We start from the raw sequence: 22495 nt of genomic DNA, 5'->3' as shown, positions 1-22495 counted from the left end.
CCCGTACGCCCCGGGAAGAATCCTGATCCACCCACGCACGGTGTTCTAATGGAACCCCAGAGGAAGTTCCTCCCCCGGAATTCCCTTTTACTGTACTTCCCCAACCAATGGGAACTCTCCAGGAGTCCCGTAGCAGGCCGAGGTGAACAGCAGGAGTCCAATATCCAAATGAATGCAAATCTTAACATAATCATATCATCTCAATGGCCAGCTGGCGTCACCTTTCAACCAAAAATGCCATGCATCATATTACTTGGCTGTGGCTCTTAGCATGAACTAAATGACTCTAACATTTTACCACATTTTAAAAGATCTAGCTGATCTTTAGTTTCTCATCTGTAACAAGGATTGCTTTCTTTTAAGGCTGTGTAAAGAGAAAGTGGTTTAAAGAGTAGACTATAGAATGTTATAGATCTGTAAGTCTAATACCTCTATGTTATGCCTTTAAATGTTTGGAAGGATAGAAAGATTTAATTTATTAGAAAGAAGATAATATTTGGTAATCAAATATTCATAAGAGGTCCAGGGAATATAAAAATTCAACTTGTTACTTTAATAAGTTGCCTGTTAACTAAATTGCCTGTCTGATGTGGTAAGTCCATGTAGGACCAAGGTTAGAGAGTTTTTGGTCTCTTCTGGCCTTCATAATCCCTTCCTTCCTTCCTTCCTTCCTTCCTTCCTTCCTTCCTTCCTTCCTTCCTTCCTTCCTTCCTTCCTTCCTTCCTTCCTTCCTTCCTTCCTTCCTTCCTTCCTTCCTTCCTTCCTTCCTTCCTTCCTTCCTTCCTTCCTTCCTTCCTTCTTCTGTCTTTCTGGGAACCAAATTTATTGTGTTTTTGGCTCTGACTTGTGCTTTGTTGACCTGGAGGTTTATGGGTAAGGGTTGGGCTGGGCATTTTGAGCATTCAGGATATGATGAAGAAAAAAAATCTTCCTGTACCAGTGTCTAAGGTGAAACATGAAACTTCTCTCTTGATGTTTCCTACCATGTGTAGCCTCACTTCATCCAGTGCACTGCAATGCTAATACTCTTTTCTCCATTTTGTGTGGGATATGTTTGACATTAAGTAGCAGAGATTGATCTTTAAACAACAAATATAGTTTCCTGCTCTCTAGTTCTCCCAATAAGTGTATTAAACTATAATGTCCTCCCAGGTTCTAAAACAATGATTAAGTTTGGAGGACTCTATTAGTGTCATTGAGAAGCACAGGTAATAGATTTTCTTTTGCCTGTTAATTAGATGAGACAGTGAAAGTTAGAATCTTTAGTTTTGAATCCAGTGTTTCAACATTAAATGGAATTTACTTCATTCAGGGGAAATGTTTCTTTGTGGAAATTTGTATGTGAATGTCACTGTCAGCACATTTCTAGCATTGATTAGTGAATCCAGTGGATGGTGTATTTGAAACAGAAAGTTCAGATACTGTCTATTTGCAGTCTGCACCCATGAAGTATGAAGCCAGTGATGGTGGCAACTGTGTTCTGTGTGTACTAAAACCCTTGTTTGATTCAAACATACTCTGTTCTTTGTTTCCTATGTGTCCTTTGCACTTCTACTAAAGATGTTTTTCTTACTACTTAGGGTGAGAGTCATGCTAATGGTGGTTTTCACAATCAATCTGTTACCTTTGTATGAAGAGATTTAATTTGCTTTTGATTGTTTCCCCATATCAATTTCATTTTTCACCCCCTCTAATCAGTCGATAAAAAGAAGATCAACCTTCCAATTTCATGAATCCATCCTCTCTTCTCTGACCTTGATTGAGATTCTTACTTTGTTTCTTTCCCCTGAATTATTGCCAGGTGGTTTCGATGGGTTTCCCAGGGCTGCTAGTATCTTATTATTTCATCTGTGCAGATTTTTATATTCATTAAGTGTTTTTTTAATCTGATTTTCTTATTTAGTTCTCCTACCAAATGATATAGTAGATATTATCCTTATGCACATTTGATAATTAAGAAAAAACTCAGAGGCAAGGAGTTTTCCAAATGTTCTGCAATTGGCCAGAGGTTGAAGAATTCATATTTCAGAAAATAGTTTATTAAAAATTTCTTGACGGGCTGGGGTTGTGGCTCAGCGGTAGAACGCTTGTCTCGCATATGTGGGATCCTGGTTTGATCCTCAGCACTACGTAAAAAATAAATGAGTGAAATAAAGGTATTATGTCTAACTATAAAATAAATATTAAAAAAAAATTCATGAACTTTAGGACAAAAACGAAGTTTTCTGTAGACTTTATTAGTATAATGAAGGACCCAACACAGAAACACAGATGCATTTAAGGATCATTTTTTTAAATTTTGGAAATGAGATCAACTACTTAAAAAGAAAAGAAAGTTCTAATGTTTGTTGTTTTATGAAATAATTAGATTGAGTAATGTAACAAGAGAAAAATGCTTGATGAGTTTTCAAATGACTCCTTATTGAACATAAGCCAGAATTGATTTACAGTTTCTATGTTCTTTTTAACAAAACAAGATATAAAATAATAACTTCAAAAAACACATGATTTTTTCCTTTCTTTTTCTTTTCTATTTCATTTGGAAAAGTCTGAAAGTAATGAGAAGAGATATAGAAAAAATGACTTAAAATGTTAGTTTTAATTTGTGCCTGGGAAATAATTTTAAAAATTTAAATTCATAATTTAGGAAATTGTGATGTAAAGGAAACAAACAGCAGCAGCAACAACAGGGTAGTTGTGTGTTTTACCCCTTTTTTTCTATATTGAATAATTAAAAAAAACAAAATCCCAAAGAAATTTCTGCCATCATATTATTATATTTTATGTTTTAAATAAATATTTCAGGTTTAACTTTTGACTCATGAATTATAAAATAGTTTTATGCTTATAAAAAGCTGTAAAAATAGCATAATATGCTATACTTTTCACTGTTTCCTGTAATGCTAACATTTTACAAAACCATAATACTATGTCAAAACTAAGAAGTAAGAAAAACTTTATACTTTATTTATATGTTATTAGTTTTTCTACTATTGTTCAGGTTTTAGTGAGTTTTGAATATGTGAAAGAATGGGGGATAAGGGAGTATAAGAAGATAACATTGATCCACTGAACTTATATTCTTCCCCTGTCCTTTGTTGTGTGTTAGCATCTACATATCAGAAAGATCATTCAACCTTTTTTTTGTGGGGGGAGGGGAGCTTGGCTTATTTCAGTTAACCTGATAGTCTCCAAATTTTATTTCAAAAAGCCATAAAGTCATTCTTTTTTTTGTGGCCAAGTAATATTTGGAGAGGAAAAAAAAAGATAGCAATATTGAGGTCAGTGTATGTGTGTGTGTGTGGAGACTTTTAATATTTTTATTTAATACTTTGTCTTTTTACTATAACTATTGTGCTTTAATTTCTAACTAGACTCTCTTCTTTTTCTTGTCTTGTTGATGAGGGACATATCTCTTAGCTTTATGGGAAGATTATCACAAAATTTTCTTACAAAGGGACTATATTAATTATCTAAATATACTGGAGATATAGCTCAGTGGTAGAGCATTTGCTTAGCATGCATGAGGACCTGGGTTCAATCCCCAGCATAACCCCCCAAAAGGATAAAAGGCTCTAAATACATTTAAAGCAGCTTCTCTGAAAAAATAAAAATTCTATTAATTTTCCAGGATTAAAATAAAAATATAGTTCAGTTTCTAAAAGTCTACATATAAATTTAAGTCCAATTCTTCCAATAAATTATGGTTGTAATTCTTGGGTATATTGTTTAAACAAGGTCAATTATTTACCAATTTTCCCTTAAATGGATTTTTACCAAGTATTCTGAGGATGAATCCCCAAACCTGTTGACATAGACAGTACTGGCCCACTTCTCCACCGTTAAGGGGAAGAGAGACATTGTTTTGTGTTGTTGCAGCAGTGGGCCTCCCTTGAAGTTCCAGATGTGGAAAGGGAGCATCATATCCCACATCTATACAGTCCCTTCTCAGATTTTCTTCTGTTGCACCTGGGAATAGTTAGTCACTTACAGCCACAGTGTGGTTCTCTGTGGGGCTTCCTGCTCACTAAGTGGTAATTTGTTTTCATTTCCTTATTTTGTTGGCATGCTGACAATTCTTCAGTGACAGGAATATATTTATAATGGAATCTCATAGTATGGTGTTGTATCTAAGAAATCACTGCCAAATCCAATATCATAAAGAGTTACTCTTTGTTTTCTTCTGTTTTATAGTTTTAACTATTATGTTTAGGACTTTTTATGTGCTTAATTTACTTTTTTTTAAATTGTGAATTGACAATTTATAATTGTATAAAATTATGGGGTACAAAGTAAAGTTATAATTTGTGAGAATAGTGTGGAATAATTAAATGAAGCTAGTTAATATCCATCACCTCAAGCACATAACACTATTTTGTGGTGAGAACATTTGAAAATTTATTTTCTTAGCAATTTTGAAATGTATAACACTGTATTATTAGCTGTGTTCATCAGGCTACACAATCGAACTTAGAAACAAATATCTTCCTCCCATTTAATAAGTTTTGTGCCCTTTGACCATCATCTCCTCATTTCCCCTGACCCTCATCCTTGGTAACCACCATTCTACTCTTTGCTTTGTGAGTTTGATTGTTTTAGGTTCTATATATAGGTGAGAACATGTGGTATATATCTTTCTGTGCCTGTTTTTTTTCACTTAGCATTATGATCTCCAATTCTGTCTATATTGTAAAATGACAGTCTTTTATTCTTTTTAAAGGCTGAATTATATTATATTATGCATGTACATCACATTTTCTTTATCCATTCATCTGCTGATGGATACTTAGGTGGAGTCCATAACTTGGCTATTGTGGGTAGTGCTGCAGTGAACATGGGAACAAAGACATTTTTTTGACAAACTGATTTCTTATATTTTAGGTAGATACCCAGAAGTTGGATTGTTGTATCATCTGGTTATTCCTTTTTTAGCTTTTTTGAGGAAACTCAACATAGGTTCTCATAATGGTTATAGTAATTTATATATTTATATTATGACCAACAGTGTGTGTATATGTGTGTATATCTGTGTGTGTGTGTGTGTGTGTGTGTGTGTGTGTATAAAATCATTGAAAAGAGCATTCTTTCCCGATTGTATTATCTTGGTAAGCTTATCAGAACTAACGTCATATAAATCTAAAAATTTTTTATTATTTATGCATTTATCTTATGCTAGTACCACATTGCCTTTATTACAAAAGTTTTGTAGTAAGTTTTGATATTGGAATATTAATGATACAGGATGATCACTGCAAACAGAGTTGGTTTTATTAACTTTTTGCAATCTTTTCCTTGATTATTTTGGCTACTCTTTTCCCCTGGTGTTTCCATATAAATTCTAGGATAAGATTTTATTTCTGTAAAAATGTCAACTAGGATTTGTATAGGTGGAATTACATTGGAAGCATTGTTGTATTAAGAATATTGAGTCTTCTGATTCATGACCACAATATGTCTTTCTATTTATTTAGGTTTTTAACTTCTTTTTACCATGTTTTATAGTTATCAGAATATACATTTGTACCTCTTTTGTTAAATTTACTTCTATGTATTTTACTCTTTTTTGATGTTATCATAATTGGAACTATTTTATTCATTTCATTTTTTTGCTTGTTTATTACTTTTGTGTAGAATACAATAGACTTTCATATATTGTCTTGCAATCTTGCTGATTTATTAATTCTAAGAGGTTCTTAGTGGATTCTTTAGGATTTACTAGATACAGGATGATCACTGCAAACAGAGATGGTTTTATTAACATTTTGCAATCTTCATTTCTTTATTTATTTTTCTTCTTTAAATGCACTGGCTAAAATCTCTAATATAAAGTTAAATCATAATGGTAAGAGTGGATTTACTTGTCTTACTCCTGATCTTAGGGAAAAATCATTCAGTCTTTCAGCTTTAAGAATGGTATTAGTTGCATATTTTATGCTCTTTATGAGATTAAATAAGTTCATTTTTTTGCTCTTTATGAGATTAAATAAGTTCATTTCTATTCCTAGTCTGTTGAGTGTTTTATTATGAAAAATGTTGATTTTTAGTAAATGCTTGTTCTGCATCTGTTGAGATGATCATGTTGCAATACAATGTTAGCCTGAAGAATGAGTTGAAAAGTGTTTCCTTTTCCAGAGTTTTTGGAAGGTTTTATGAAGAATTAGTATTAATTATTTAAATGTTTGGTAGTGGTGGTGGTAGGGAAGCCTGAATTTTTTGTTTGTTGTTGAAAGTTTTTTGATTACTAATTTAATCTTTCTAATAGCTGTGCATTCAGTTTTTCTATATATTCTTTAGTTAGTTTTTCCATTTATGTCTGGTTAGGAATTTTTCATTTCATCTAAGTTACTAACTTTTTGACATACAATTGCTCAATAATCCCCTTGTAATCCTTTTTATTGCTGAAAGGACATTAATGATATTCTTTTATTCCTGATTTTAATTAAGTCTCCCTCTCCACTTCACTTAGAAAATTCAGCTAAAAGTTTTGTCAATTTTGTTGGTCTTTTCAAAGAATCAACTTTAAAAATTTTCCTGTTGGTTGTCTACTCTTTATTTCATTTCATTATTTCTTGCTCTGATCTATATTATTTCCTTCCTTTTTCTTGCTTTGGGTAGAGTTTGTTCCTTCCTTTTCACCCTCTGAAGGTAGAAGACTAGGTTATTGTTCTGAGATCTTGCTTTTCTAGTATAGGCAGATACATTTCCCTCAAGCACTGCTTTATTTGCATTTCATAAGTTATAGTATCTTGTGTTTTTTTCCATTCATCTCAAAATATTTTCTAAAATTTCTTATGATTTCCTCTGTTACTCATTGATATTATGGGAATATGTTTTTTACCGTTGACATATTTTTGAGTTCCAAATATGCTTCTGTTAGTTTAATTTCATCCTGTTGTGATTTGGGAATATATTTTGTATGAAGTCATTTAAAATTTTATTTTAACATTTTTAATGCTGTAGGATACGGTCTGTCCTAGAGAATATTCTATGTGTATTTGAGAAAAATGTTCATTTGTTGTTTTTAGCTGTGTTAGATATTGTTGGTTTATATTGTCATTTTTAATTTATATCCTATTTAGTTGTTTAATCCACTATTAAAATTTGCTGATTTCAGTTTACTATTATTTATTCTTGAATTGCCTATTTCTACCTTCAAAACTGTCACTTTGGCAGTTCTGTTGTTAGGTGCAATGTATACATATATAATTTTTACATCTTCCCAATGTCTTGCCTCTTTTTTTATTATGAAATATCCCTCTTTTTCTCTAATATTTTTTGTTTTAAAGTATATTTAAAATATATTTTCTGATATGAATATAATTACTCCAGTATTCTTATGGCTGCTAGTTGCATGATCTATCTTTTTCCATGGTTTTATTTTAATATATTTGTATTTCTGATTCTAGAGTGTGTTAGTAGATCTCTTTCAATTAGTGATGAATGACCTTTTGGTCATTTTTACCAGTGAAAGTGTTGTCTATAATAGGGGGTAATATATTATTTCATTTGTATGATTTATATAATTAGTATTATTGTTTTTTAAATGTTTATATATCTCATATTGTTATCCTGGATAATGTAGTTATATTAATCAGATATAATCCCCTGTTATACAAAATTAAAATATAATTTAACAAATTTATTATCTTAATTTTCCTACTTATTTGAGAAGAGGATAGAGGATAAAATATATTTATTTTATAGCAAGATACCACATGTCTATAAACTTAAATTTGAACTTTTATCTCACTTTTTTTTAAGAGTAAATTAATGTTTTTTTTAAACTTTTTATTTTTTTAAGAGAGAGTGAGAGAGGAGAGAGAGAGAGAGAGAATTTTTAATATTTATTTTTTAGTTCTCGGTAGACACAACATCTTTGTTGGTATGTGGTGCTGAGGATCGAACCCGGGCTGCACGCATGCCAGGCGAGTGCGCTACCACTTGAGCCACATCCCCAGCCCGTAAATTAATGTTTTAAGAAATCCCTTTCAGGTTAACATATAGATTAAACCTTAGTTTTATATCAGTACATTAGTATTTGACCATAGAGAAAACCTTTAAATAGCTTTAACTGATTGTTCTACATACATATAATCAACTTAGTTACACATAAACTTGTTGAAATTTGCCCTTTACTTACATAGACCCCCATGTTGTTTATTTCTTTTTTAAATTGATTCTAAAAAATATAAATGGCAGTGGAATGTGTTACAATTCATATATATACTATATATCTCATAATTTTACATTAAATAATTTTAAATTCTAACAACAAATTTGAAGTTTGCTGATTCAAGCCATTACATCACAAGTTTTGATTATAGTAATAGAAGGCTGCTAGATATTCCCTGTTCTCATGGTACTATCTTCCTTGAAATCCTGTTGAAAAGGAGTGTAAAATTTTTAGCCACTGCAATGTCTCAATTATTTTCTTTTAACATTATTTAGAACTCTTGTAAGATGATTAACATTGTATATGCATATGCTGCAGGAAAGGATAGTTTCTAAAAATGACTCAATAGCAGGTGGAATTAATAAATAAGAATATTTATGAATGTCAACTGGATGAAATAGGAAATGTGAGTTTTTTTAAGATATCTTTTGCAAAGAAAGGTTTAGCAAAATTCAAAGGAGTCAAAGTAGAAACTGTCTGATATAACAATGACTGATAATAATGTGGATAATTTCCATAGGTGATTTGTATAGAGAACTTAACTGTGTGTCAGACACAGTTCTAACATTTTTACATGTGAGCCAAAGATTGGATCATTACATAGACTTACATGAATTGGTGGTACTAATAAAATCAACCTTTATTTATAATTCCAAGGACATAAGCAATTAAGAGGCACAAGTAAAGCAGATTCCTGGATATTGAGAGAGGCAACCAGATTCTTTCTTACCACCATAGATAAAACTCTCAGGTTCAGAGCAGAAGATTTTTTCATATAAGAAATTATATAGACTATCTCATATAGAAAGCAGCATTATAGGCCATGAAATATCTTTATTTTATATCCAGATAATTGTCTAGCTCATGCCCCATGTCCTATAAATCTATAGATTCTAGGTTTGTCATAGTAATCCTAAACCAGAGGTATCTTGATAAAAGTCTTTAATAGAGAAGCAGTCTTTTTTCTTTTCTTTTCTTTTCTTTTTTAAGTAAATGCTGTTAGGTTATTTTCTAACTATTAGCTTGATCATAATAAATTAGGTCAGGCTCTCCAACTTCTGAGAGAGCTTTGTACCTAACAAAACAGGATTCCTTTACTCCTTCCTTTCCAACAGATAAACTTATTTAAATTCAAATTCAATTACTTATTTATTGTTTAGAACAAACAAGGTCAAATATATTAAACGAAGAACTTCTGATATGTTTTAAAAATCTTTTATTTCATGGTTTGGTATAATTTGATTATAGGATTGGGGAAAGAAATATAGTGCTAAATATACAATAAAATAAGTATATTCCCATCACAGATACCTCAATAGTAATTTGTGATTTATTTGTGAGTGTGTTTGTGTGTTGTATATGTGCATGTATACTTCATACATAGTTTTTAAAAAATTTGTTTTAAGTAGTTATACATGACCACAGAATGCATTTTGATTCATTATATACAAATAGAGTACAATTTTTCATTTTTCTGGTTGTACACGATATAGAGTCGCACCATTCATGTAGTCATATATATACTTGGGATAATGATGTCTGTCTCATTCCGCCATTTTCCAACTCCCATGCTCCCTTCCCTACCTTCACTCCCCTCCACCCAATCCAAAGTTCCTCCATTTTTCCCTTCCCTTGCCCCCTGCCTCCATTATGGATCAGCATTATCATCAACATATCAGAGAAAATATTTGGCCATTGGTTTTGGGATTGGCTTACTTAGCTTAGCATGATATTCTCCATCCATTTATCTGCAAATGTCATAATTTCATTCTTCTTTAAGGCTGAGTCATATTCCTTTGTGTTATATATACCACATTTTCTTTATCCATTCATCTATTGAAGAGAATCTAGGTTGGTTCTACAGTTTAGCTTTTGTAAATTGTGCTGTTATTAATATTCATGTGGCTGCATCACTATAGTATGCTGATTTTAAATCTTTTGGGTATAGACTGAGGAGTAGGTTAGCTGGGACAAATGGTTGTTCCATTCCAAATTTTCTAAAGAATCTCCATACTGCTTTCCAGAATTGTTGCACCAATTTGCAGTCTTACCAACAATGTATGAGTGTACCTTTTCCCCCACATCCTCACCAACTTTTACTGTTGCTTGTATTCTTGATAATTACCATTCTGAGCGGAGTGAGATGGATTCTCACTAGAGTTTTAATTTGCATTTCTGTAATTACTAGAGATGTTGAACATTTTTTAATATATTTGTTGATTGATTTTATATCTTGAGAAGTGTCTGTTCAGTTCCTTAGCCCATTTATTTTTTTTTAAATTGAGTTATTTGGGTTTTTTTTTGGTGTTAAGTTTTTTGAGTTCTTTGTATAACCTGGAGATACATATATAGTTACTTCCTTTATTTAAACTTAGAATATTTAATGAATAACATAATGTTTTAATTTTCAATTTTCTCTATTTTTCTCAATCCAACTTTAAAATCAGGATGGTGATCCAGTTCGCCCAGGAGTGGCCATGACTGATCTTGCCACTGGCCTGTATGCATATGGAGCCATTATGGCTGGATTGATACAAAGATATAAAACTGGAAGAGGACTGTTCATTGATTGTAATCTACTGTCATCTCAGGTACCAATTCAAATAAGATTTTCAGTAATAGTTAACAAATATGTGTTTGAGTTACATTTTCATATTAAATCCTATGGTTACATGTGCAAAAAAACCCCACTAAAACCGAAAAAGCAAAACAACAGGCGAAAGAAGCAACAGAAAATCATAACAAAAATCGTTCTGTTTGATCCATGTTTTCATATTAAAATTAACAAACCATGAAGATTTTGTTGTAATATGGATGTTATTGAGGTAGAATTTTAAAGACTTCTTAATAGAATATTTTTGTTCTATCGTGAGCCAATGGTATAGTTTCTCCTACTTTATTGTCACATGAACTTTGTAACTACTATTCATTAGAGCTTCTTCACCTTTTATGTGCCTTGGACCCCTTTGGTAGTCTGGTAAAATTTGTGAGCTTATCTTGAAATCATGTTTTTAAATTAATAAAATGAGATACTCAGTGTTACAAAGGAAGCCAATATATTTCAATGTAAAAATATTTTTTATATTATAATAAAATGTGATTTTTACTAACATATTAAACTGGAAGATATAGCAATGGGTCTAATACCATTACAATATTGAGACATGGTTGAGCATAGATGATATTTCAAGAAATCTGTAATAACTAATATGATATGAATATATATATATATAATATTTATTGGTGATAAAGTCATAGGTAGTGCTAATATTCTGGTGATTTTGTTATCTATATTCATAATTGAAGAAAATGCTAAATTTTTGCTAGAGATTTATGAAAATAAAGATATAACTTTTCTCATTAAAGTTAATTAACTTTCAGAATTCTGTCAATGAATTCCAGATTAACACCCCTAGTTTAGACAGTTATTAGTTATGTTGTGCTAAATACTAAACTGTTGAAATGAAAGGGTTAATGTACTCTCAACATGACATTTTGCCTCCTTTTTACTGGATCAGACCCAGATGCTATACCATATGTGGAAGTTGATTCTGAATAGATAATTTTTCAGGGTAGAAAAAAGAAAATATCTAATTTGTGCAAGGAGACATTTTACTGTGGGAAAAATTACTTTCTAGACATAGAGACCTCAGTTGGGAATTTCGGATTTAAATGGCATACATGGGAAAATAGTAAACTTGGAACACTGCTTTGGAGATTTTTTTTCTCTTAAGCAAAATTAAGGAGGTGTATGGAAATAAAAAAAAAACATCAATATGGTTGAAGGTGAAACACTTTGTATTTGTATGGGTTTTTAACAGCAGCTTTGTGTCACATTTAGAATTTTAATGGTTTTATAAAAGGATTAAAGAACTCTCTTCAAATGAGTAGTTTTGTTCCTTTACAGAGAAATGCTTGTTATGGGAAGGAGCTGAAAATCTTTTCTTCCCTTTCTTAATTTTAGAGTGTAAGGCACCTCAAACCTCAGGTAGGTTAAATTATTGCACAAATATAGCCCATCTAATAAGTATAGAAGCCATGAAGTTTTGATGGGTGTGTGACCTGTGCAGTCAAGAGGGTCTGGGCTTAGTTTAAATGTCCTGTTTTAACTGTCTTGAAATTCTTAGAAATTTGTATGTAACAGAAGTGAGTCTGTATTATGTATTTGGGGAGTTCAAAACCCAATTGAGTCGAATGTATGAAAGATGATATGTCTTGAGCTCTGTAATGTTTTGAACAATCAATAAAATAAAAAAAAAAAGAAAATTTTGAACAAAAGACCTATATTTTAAATTTTGCACAGGTCTCCCAAATTATGTAGCAGGTCCTGGAATTGGGACTCTACTTAAGTCTCCTGATCTCTACATAAGACTACTTTATATTTCAATTATTAATTAATTTAAATTGGAAAAAAGTTGTATCATAGGGTTTAAATATTTTCTAACATGTAACTAGAAATTCACCATGTGGAATGTTTTTCTGTGGGGGAGCATTTGGAGGAGGATGGAATCACCTCTAGAGCTGCTTCAAAGTGAGTGTACACTCATGCATACATATACACAGATATAGATTTTAGTCATTTTTTTGGTGTGTGTTGTGTGTTTGTATGTTTGTTGCCCATGTTGATCCTTGAGACTGTTAAGTTTCATGATTGTAGTGACAGTGTTTCTTTTTGTTTTCCACGGTATTCTCAATGTCCTGCCTAGTATTAGTCAACCCTAACTTTTCATAACAGAAAAATCTTAAACTTCACTTTGTCTTTCAATTTGAGTTAACATTCTATATGCAAAAAGAAAACACAACAATCAAACCACAAAATGATTAAAATGTGCTTTATGTAAATGAGATGGGTTATTTCTAGATAGTTTTCATAGTAGCATAATAGGAAACATTATCCCTTCTTTTTTAGTGTGTATATATATACACACATGCTCACCTGCATTAAACACAACATTTGTACATAATTTTAGCTGCCTGTGAGTTTGATTTTATGCATAAGTAAAAAACACACTTTTCTACTTGTTTTGATTGTATTTCATAGGATAACATATGAATTATTTGTCAGCTGACAAAAATGAATCCTGTACTTCTCTTCAAAGTGATCTAGTGTACAATATACAAATTATATTTGATTTGACTAGTAGCTAATTATTAACTCAGAGATAATTGCCTCAACCACAACAAAACCATTTCAAGTAGTTCATTGTGGAGACATGACAACTGCCGGGATGTGGTTTATAGTGGGCATCAAAATTTTTGTAGTTTCAAGGGTATAAACTTTTAACCCTTGTCATAAAATTCTTTTGATTTTTTTAGTCTTAATATGATTTAAAGTTGTTCACTTGAGATTGTCTAATGTCAGAATCTAAATTGTGTTCTTAGATGATATTGGTAAACAACAAGGAAGTGGGTTGGGATGTGGTTCTAATTACTGTGTTGCTCTTATTCCTCTATTGTGGCTCACAGAAATATCTTTTGGAAATTTTAATATCCTTCCTGTACTTAATTGTAACCAGGCTCCCTTAATTACTTGCTACAGTGAGTTAGTTTTTTAGCACCATAATTATTTTCATGTATAGGACATTTTGTTGTTTGCGATACCACAGTCTTTTCCCCAAATTTGTATATTGTTTGTACTAAGTATATCTGAACATATTACTCATTATTTTAGAATATTTTTGTCAATAAACTTTTGAATCTCAAACAAGTATATTTTTTCACTTGAATTTTAGAAATTCATATTTTTGTATCTTCATATACCTATGCTTCAGCTTTCCATTTTACTCTTTTTCAAAAGTAATTTTATTCAGGTGTATATCACAAATAAAATTCACCCTATACTGCTACAGGTTAATGATTTTTAGTAAATTGAGTGAGTTATGCAACTATTACTATAAATTGTTGTTGGAAATGAATACTCATATAATCACCTCTGTTCTGGGCTGAGGTGGACAAGTGTTGAGTAGGTAGAAATCGGGCAGGAAATGACTCAGGAGAATTCAGGGTCCATTTTGACTTCTGTGGATCCTAGGAACTTTTGTGTTGCTGGGCTCTTTCCTATATAATAATACTTTAAAAATATGTTCTATTACAGCATTGATATGAAAGTACAAAAATGACACTTTATTATGTGTTTATTATTATTACATTCATTTTTATTCTGATTTTAAAACAAAATTAAGACATTTTTGTATACTGCTAAATAATTGTGAATATTGGACATTGTGCCTAATCATGAAGTCATTGTGAAGAATTATGTTGAGAATAATCAATAAGTTGGCAAATTTGTAGGGAGAGAAAGTTATATATTCAAGAAAGAAGTGAAGACTGAAAGCTGAGCTTATGCTGAAGCAGTGGCAGAGGACTGAAGAGTAGAGAGGCACATAGTCTATCACCAAAGAAACTGAGACAATAGAGTGTAGATAGAGAGCTCAAGAAATTAGGGAACTGTAGTTTTTGGTTTTTAAAATATTTTTATTAGTTGTTGATGGACCTTTATTTAATTTATTTATTTACATGTGGTGCTGAGGATCGAACCCAGTGCCTCACATGCTAGGCAAGTGCTCTATCACTGAGCCACAACCCAGCCCAGGGAACTGTAGTTTTGCATTTGAATTTCCCTTTTTTGGGGTGGGGGGAGTCTGTTGCTTTCCAGTCTTAAAGGTGCTTATCAGCCTAACAATACTTAGTTTTCTGTGGCCAATTTTTAAAAAATATTTATTTTTTAGTTGTACACAACACCTTTATTTTGTTTATTTATTTTTATGTTGTGCTGAGGATCAAACCCAAGGCCTCTCACATGCTAGGCAAGTGCTCTACTGCTGAGCCACAACCCCAGTCCAACCAATTTTTAATTCTAGTCCAGCTTTCATTCTTTAACCAGCATTTTCCCTAAGACCTGTCATTACTCTATTGACTTAAACTCAGGGGATACAAATGAATATTAACATTAATCTGCAGTACCACATGAATTTGAGGATTTTTTTTAATTCTACGAAAAATGTCATTAGAATTTTAATAGGGATAACATTCAACCTGTAGATTGCTTATTACTTTAACAATGAATAATATTTTAATCCATGAATACAGGATATCTTGTCATTTGTTTGTGTCTTTTTCCATTTTTTCACAATGTTTACAGTTTTCAGTGTATGGATTTTTCATCTCTTGGTTAAATTTTGTTTTGTTCTTGATATTATTATAAAAGAGTTCATGTTCTTGATATTTTTTGGATATTTTGTTGTCAGTATATACAATGCTCTTGGTTTTTATAAATTGATTTTGTATCCTGCAACTGTGCTTATTAGTTGTAACAGTTGTTTGGTGCAGTTTTTAGGGTTTTCTGTATATTAAATCATGTTATCTGCAAACAGGAAATTTTACTTCTTCCCTTCTAGTTTGCATACTTTTTATTTGTCTTGTTTAATTGTTCTGTCTAGGACTTCCAGTATCATATTAAACAGGAGCATTCTTCTCTTGTTCCTGATCTTACAGGAAAAACTTACACCTTTTCACTGTTATGCTCTTCATTGCATGCTTGTGGTATATGGCCTTTATTGCATCAAAGTATATTTCTTTTATACCTGATTTGTAGAATTTTTATCATGAAAGGATGTTGAATTTTGTCAGTGCTTCATATGCAACAGTGTAGGTGATTATATTTTTTATCCTTCATTCTGTTAATGTAACCAAAACAGTTTTGAATGAAAAGAACAAAGCTGGAAGCATCACATTTCCTGATTTCAAAATACACTGCAAAGTTATTGGAATCAAAACAGTGGAGTACTGGCATTAAAAAGCCGTAGAGACCAAAAGAACAGCATGGAAAGCACAGAAATAAATCCACATATTTATGGTTAATTGATTTTCAACAAAGATACCAAGAAAACATTTTGGAGAAAGGACAGTTTTTTTGCAATAAATTGTGTTGGTAAAATTAGATATCTACACACAGAACAATGAAATTGGACCCTTATCTGACACCATATACAAAGATGAACCCAAAGTGGATGAAGGACTTAAATACAAGACCTAAAACTGTTAAACTTTTAGGGGGAAAACTTCTTGACATTTTTCTTGGTAATGAATTTCTGCAAATGATCCCCCAAAGCACAGGGAATAAAATAAAAAATATACAAATAAGATTGCATCAAACTAAGAAGATTTTTCACAGAAAAAAATTAAAAAACAAAAACCTATGGAATGGGAGTAGATAGTTGCAAACCATATGTTTAGTAAGGGGTTAATGTCAAAATTATATAAAGAACTTAAACAATTCAAAAGCAAAAAAAAAAAATTAAATAAATAAAAAGAAAGAAAGAAAAAGAAAAAAAGAAAAGCCATACCGGTTGAAATCATGATTACAAAAACAAAGTGGAAAAATAAAAAAATAAAAAAGCCCTTGCACACTATTGCTGGGAATGTAAGTTAATACACTATTACAGAAAATATCATTCTTTCTCAAAAGAATTAAAAATGGAACTATCCTGTAGGAACTAGCAATCCTACTCCTGTTATACACCCAAAGGAAATGACATCAAATATTGAAAAGGTATCTGAACTTTCATGTTCATTGCAGCATCATTCATGATAGCCCAGATATCATGAAGCCCAGATACGGAAGCAACCTCAGTGTCCCTCAGTGGAAGATTAGGTAAAGAAATGTGGTATACATGCACCATAGAATACCATTCAGCCTTAAAAAGGAAGGAACTCCTGGATTTGTGACAATATGTCACAAATGGATATTATGCTAAGTTAAATGGGAACACTATGTTAAGTGAAATAAACCAGGCACAGAAAGATAAATACTGCATAATCTCCACTTACATGTGGAATCTAAAAATGTTGAACCCAGAAATAGCAGCACGGTGGTTACCAGGGGTTGGGAGTAGGAGTGGGGTATTCGAAGATGTTGGTTAAAAGGATACAAAACTTCAATTACAAGTGATAAGTTCAACAGGTCTATTATACAAAATGGTGACAATAGTAATAATAATATATTGTTTTCTTGAAAATTACTAAGTATATATTTTAAGTATTCTCACCTTAAAAATGACAAGTATGAAAAGTGATAGATATATTAACTAGATTAATTCAATAATCTCATAGTATATGCCTATGTTAAACATCTCACTATATACCATACATATATATATATATAATTTTGTCAATTAAAAAAGCCAAAAATCATTAATAAAAACAAAACAAAATTTTAAAAAGTGTGTAAGGTATTCCTAAGATAAGGAAGGCAAAGGCATACCAAAGAATGAACAATTTGATAATTTCCAAAGAAAACTACAAAAAGTTTAGATGATCTATTATTTTATGTTTTTATTTTATGCCATTGGATTAATTGCAGATTGATTTCAATAATATAATATGGCTTTCTGTCTGTTTAGAGAAGATTCAGTGAAAAGCAAGTGCATTAGGAAGATGACCTGCTTTTGTAAAACTAAAATCATAAATTACATTTATTGGCATTGTATATTTTTATATGACATGGCTACAAATTAAGGACATTAAGGCTTTAAACTTGTAGTAATTGACAATTACTAGAAGAATATCCCAGAGGACAAAAGAATAGAATGAAAGATAAATTATATGGTAATCTAATTTAAATTTATATATTAGATAATTTAAACTTATTATGGGATAATTTCAGATGTTCTGGGAAAAAAAGACCCAAATTAAGATTATGATATAAAAGCAACTGAAAGAGAAATGTTTATTTGTGTTGACATGTATTTCCTGGGAATTTAGATCTTCTCCTTGCAGACTATTATAGAAAATCGTTCATTGACTACTCATAAGGACTTAAATGTATTAGAATCACCTATATTCTTTGCTAAACTACTAGAGTTAAAAAAATCTTTTTTTTTTTTTGTTCTAGATTCATCTACTCCGTCTTTGCACTTTCTGGGGTCAGGAAATTTTACGTAGAATAAGATTATGTCCTCTGGTGTTGATTAATTAATGACTGTTTATCTGTCATAAGTTATCAACCAACTAAGCATTAGTGGGTTATGTCTATTTGGCCTGGACTATTATGCATTCATTGTAGCTTCAGAATGAGTAACCCACTAACATCTAGCATGGTGGCTGAGATTTAATTCCAGGACAATTACTCCAGTTCTTTACAAAATAAATATGAGGTATAATTGTGAGTACTTTTAAAATGTTTGTCATTCTTTTATAGTCTAGTTATTATATACCAGTAGTGCATAAGACCTTAATTAACTGGAATGTTTAGCACTCTGGATATTATGGGTAATTTCATTTTTCTAGATGACTAAAAGTTAAAAGGAAACTATGTTGGTTTCAATCCTTGGCATAGAAAATTTTCTACAATTCTTTAATTTATTTTTCCATTGTGGTGAATTCCATATACTAAATTTATTTTTACCTTAAAGGTTATTAATTTCATTCCTAGTTATTTTCACACATTGATATATACTTTCAGGGTAAGAAATTAAGTCATATTTGTTAATAGAATCCATTCATCCAAGCATCCATCCATCTTGCCATCCATCCATTCCTTTTCCACATCTTCTACATTCCAGAGTATACAATGAATGATAAGTAAGCCAGCAAGTTGACTGCCACATGGAACTTTCACTCTAGTTAGAGATACAACCAACAAACAATATGTGATAAATGCACAGAAGAAATGAACAATTCAATAAAGAGAACAGGGATACTTATGTTAGGCTGGTTAAGAAAACCTGCTCTGAAAGGGCTCAGTGGTGGAGTGCTTGCCTAGCATTGAAAAGTTTCTGGGTTCAATCCCCAGCATAGAAAAAATACCCCCCCCCCACCAAAAACCAAAAGCAAGCAAACAACTCCTTCTCCCAAATTATTCTAAGGAGTTAAAATTTAGGGATAAGATGGAGATTGCCATATCACTAGCTATGTCAAGATTGTTCCAGACAAGGGGCTGGGGCAGATCAGTGGTAGAGTACTTGCCTAGCATGTGCGAGGCACTGAGTTCAATCCTTAGCACCAATAAAATATAAAATAAAGGCATGATGTTTACCTACAACTACAAAAAAAAAAAAAAAAAGAAAAAGAAAAAGAAAAAAAAAGGAGTGTTCCAGATAACGGGAACCATAAAGGCAAAGATCTGAAACAGCACTTATTCTTGGAACTAATAAGAGATTGGTTTGATTGACAGACCTCTAGTTGTTTACATGGACACAAAATCTGACCGTTTATACCCATCTGAAGAGTAAATGTGGGGTATAGCATTTCAAATAATAATCCAAAACTCTCTAAGTAGTACTAAATCTTCTTGAATTGTTTAGTAGAATTCATTGTGAAACTAAACAAACAAAAAAGACTGGCTTGTTATATGTCTAATTAGTTTTTTTGTTTATTTAGTTTTTCTATTTATTAGTGTTAGTAATAAATAGAAAAAATGTTGCATTATATAGGCCATTTATATTCTCCAAAGTTATTTTTTTGTAGGAATTTGTTTATTTCATTTAGGTTAATTTGTTGGCATACAATTGCTTATGGTATTACTATATAAAGTCATGTATTGCTTAATAATAGGGATACATTCCAAGTAAAATGTCTTTATGCACTTTTGCCAATGATTTTTTTTGGGGGAGGGGATAGTGGAGATTGAACTCAGGGGCCCTTGACCACTGAGCCACATCCCCAGCCATATTTTCAATTTTATTTAGAGACAGGGTCTCACTGAGTTGCTAAGTGCCTCACTTTTGCTGAGGCTTGCTTTGAATTCAAGATTCTCCTGCCTCAGCCTTCTGAGCTGCTGGAATTACAGGCGTATCACTGTGCCTGGCTTGCCAATGATTTTACCAGAGTATAATTACACAAACTAAGATGGTCACTACACCTCAAGTAATATAACCTATGTAACTACTGTCATCTGTGATCTATCATTGACTGAAGCATTATATGGCACATGACTGTAATTCTTTTTATTACTGGAAAGTCAGTAGAGATGTTCCCTCTCTCTTTCCTGATTTTGGCAACTTGAGTCTTCTCTCTTTTTCCCCCCTTAATGAATTTAAATTAAAGTTTGTTGATTTTTAAATTTTTTCTATGTTTTTATTCACTTTATCTATTTTATTTCATTTATTTCTACTCTTTATTATTTCCTTCCTTTTGCTAGCTTTGGGTTTAGTTTACTCTCCTTTTTACAGTGTTTTTTTCTTTTTTTAAATTTTAATATTTGTTTTTTATTTATAGTTGGGCACAATACCTTTATTTATTTATTTAATTTTTAATGCTTTAAAAATTTTTAATTGATTTTTTAAAAATAAATGACAGTGGAATGCATTACAATTCTTATTACACATATACAGCACAGCACAATTTTTTATATCTCTGTTTCTATATAAAGTATATTCACACCAATTCATATCTTCATACATGTAATTTGGATAATGATGTCCACCACATTCCACCATCATTGCTAACCCCCTGCCCCCTCCCTTCCCCTCCCACCCCTCTACCCTATCTAGAGTTTGTCTATATCCCACTATGAATCAGCCTCCTTATAATATAATAATGAGAAAACATTCAGTATTTGTTTTTTGGGGGATGGGCTAACTTCACTTAGCATTATCTTCTCCAATGCCATCCATTTACCTGTAAATGCCATTATTTTATTCTCTTTTATTGGTGAGTAAAATTCCATTGTGTATATATGCCTCATTTTTTTTTAATTCACTCATCTATTGAAGGGCATCTAGGTTGGTTCCACAGTTTAGCTATTGTGAATTGTGCTATTATAAACAGTGATGTTGCTATATCCCTGTAGTATGCTGTTTTTAAGTCCTTTGAATATAGACCGAGGAGAGGGATAGTTGTGTCAAATGGTGGTTCCATTCCCAGATTTCCAAGGAATTTCCATACTGCTTTCCAAATTGGTTGCATCAATTTGCAGTCCCACCAGCAATGTATGAGTACCTTTATCCCCACATCCTCTCCAACATTTATTGTTGTTTGTATGCATAATAGTTGCCATTTTGACTACAGTGAGATGATATCATAGAGTAGTTTTGATTTGCATTTCTACAATTGCTAGAGATGATGAACATTTTTTCATATATTTGTTGATTGATTGTATATTCTCTTCTGAGAAGTGTCTCTTTAGTTCTTGGCCTATTTATTGATTGGGTTATTTGTTTTTTTTTTTTTGTGCTTAGCTTTTTGAGCTCTTTATATACCCTAGAGATTAGTGTTCTATCTGATGTGCGAGGGGTAAAAATTTACTCCTAAGATGTAGGCTTTCTGTTCACCTCACAGATTGTTTCTTTTTCTTTTTCTTTTTTTTTAATAGACTTTTACTTTCATTTATTTATATGTGGTGCTAAGAATCGAACCCAGGGCGTCACACGTGCTAGGTAAGCACTCTACCTCTGAGCCACAATCCTAGCCCCAGATTGTTTCTTTTGCTGAGAAGAAACTTTTTAGTTTGAATCCATTTCATTTATTGATTCTTGGTTTTAATTTTTGTGCTATAGGAGCCTTATTAAGGAAGTTGGGGCCTAATTCCACATGATAAAGATTAGGGCCTACTTTTTCTTCTATTAGGCAGAGTCTCTGGTTTAATTTCTAGGTACTTGGTCCACTTTCTGTTGAGTTTTGTGCATGGTGAGAGATAGAGGTTTAATTTCATTTTGTTGCATATGGATTTCCAGTTTTCAACCATTTGTTGAAGAGGCTATCTTTTCTCCAATGCATGGTTTTGGCACCTTTGTCTAATATAAGATAATTGTAATTTTATAAAACTGGAACAAGATAGGGATGCCCTCTTTCACCACTTCTATTTAACCTAGTTCTTGAAATACTGGCCAGAGCAATTAGACAGATGAAAGAAATTAAAGGGATACCTATAGGAAAAGAAGAAATTCAATTAGTGCTATTTGCTGAAGATATGATTCTATACCTAGAAGACCCAAAAAGCTCCACCAGAAAACTTCTAGAACTAGTAAATGAATTCAGCAAAGTAGCAGGATATAAAATCAACACTCATAAGCCAAAGGCATTTCTGTATATCAGTGAAAAACCCTCTGAGAAGGAAATGAGGAAAATTACCCCATTTACAATAGCATCAAAAAAAAAAAAAAAACAAAATAATACAAAACGTGGGAATCAACTTATTGAAAGAGGTAAAAGATCTATACATTGAAAATTACAGAACCCTAAAGAAATAAACCACAGAAGACCTTAGAAGATGGAAAGATCTCCCTTGCTCTTGGATAGGCAGAATGAATATTATCAAAATGACCATATATCAAAAGCACTATGCAGATTTAATGCAATTCTGATCAAAATCCCAATGATATT

General features: G+C 31.7%; 1 protein-coding gene and 1 non-coding gene across 9 annotated transcripts in view; both read left to right on the top strand.

Annotated features, from left to right (window-relative positions):
• The window catches only part of Sugct (succinyl-CoA:glutarate-CoA transferase), a 679655-nt gene that overhangs the window by 120001 nt on the left and 537159 nt on the right, over positions 1-22495 (top strand). For all 8 annotated transcript variants that reach the window (XR_013435050.1, XM_005319213.5, XM_021722294.3 and 5 more), the window contains one exon: positions 10621-10764. Coding sequence is in view for 7 of the 8 variants with exons in the window: in XM_005319213.5 (XP_005319270.2) it covers positions 10621-10764 (144 nt within the window). In the remaining variant the exon portion in view is untranslated. The remainder of the gene's footprint in view (positions 1-10620; positions 10765-22495) is intronic.
• Trnaa-agc (transfer RNA alanine (anticodon AGC)) lies at positions 3488-3556 on the top strand. Its single transcript has one exon. It is a non-coding gene; the product is annotated as a tRNA-Ala (tRNA).

Source organism: Ictidomys tridecemlineatus, chromosome 2, assembly GCF_052094955.1.
Source record: "Ictidomys tridecemlineatus isolate mIctTri1 chromosome 2, mIctTri1.hap1, whole genome shotgun sequence".
NCBI classification, from domain to species: domain Eukaryota; kingdom Metazoa; phylum Chordata; class Mammalia; order Rodentia; family Sciuridae; genus Ictidomys; species Ictidomys tridecemlineatus.
The sequence above is the reverse complement of the archived record's forward strand: the minus strand, read 5'-3'. Positions and strand labels throughout refer to the sequence as shown.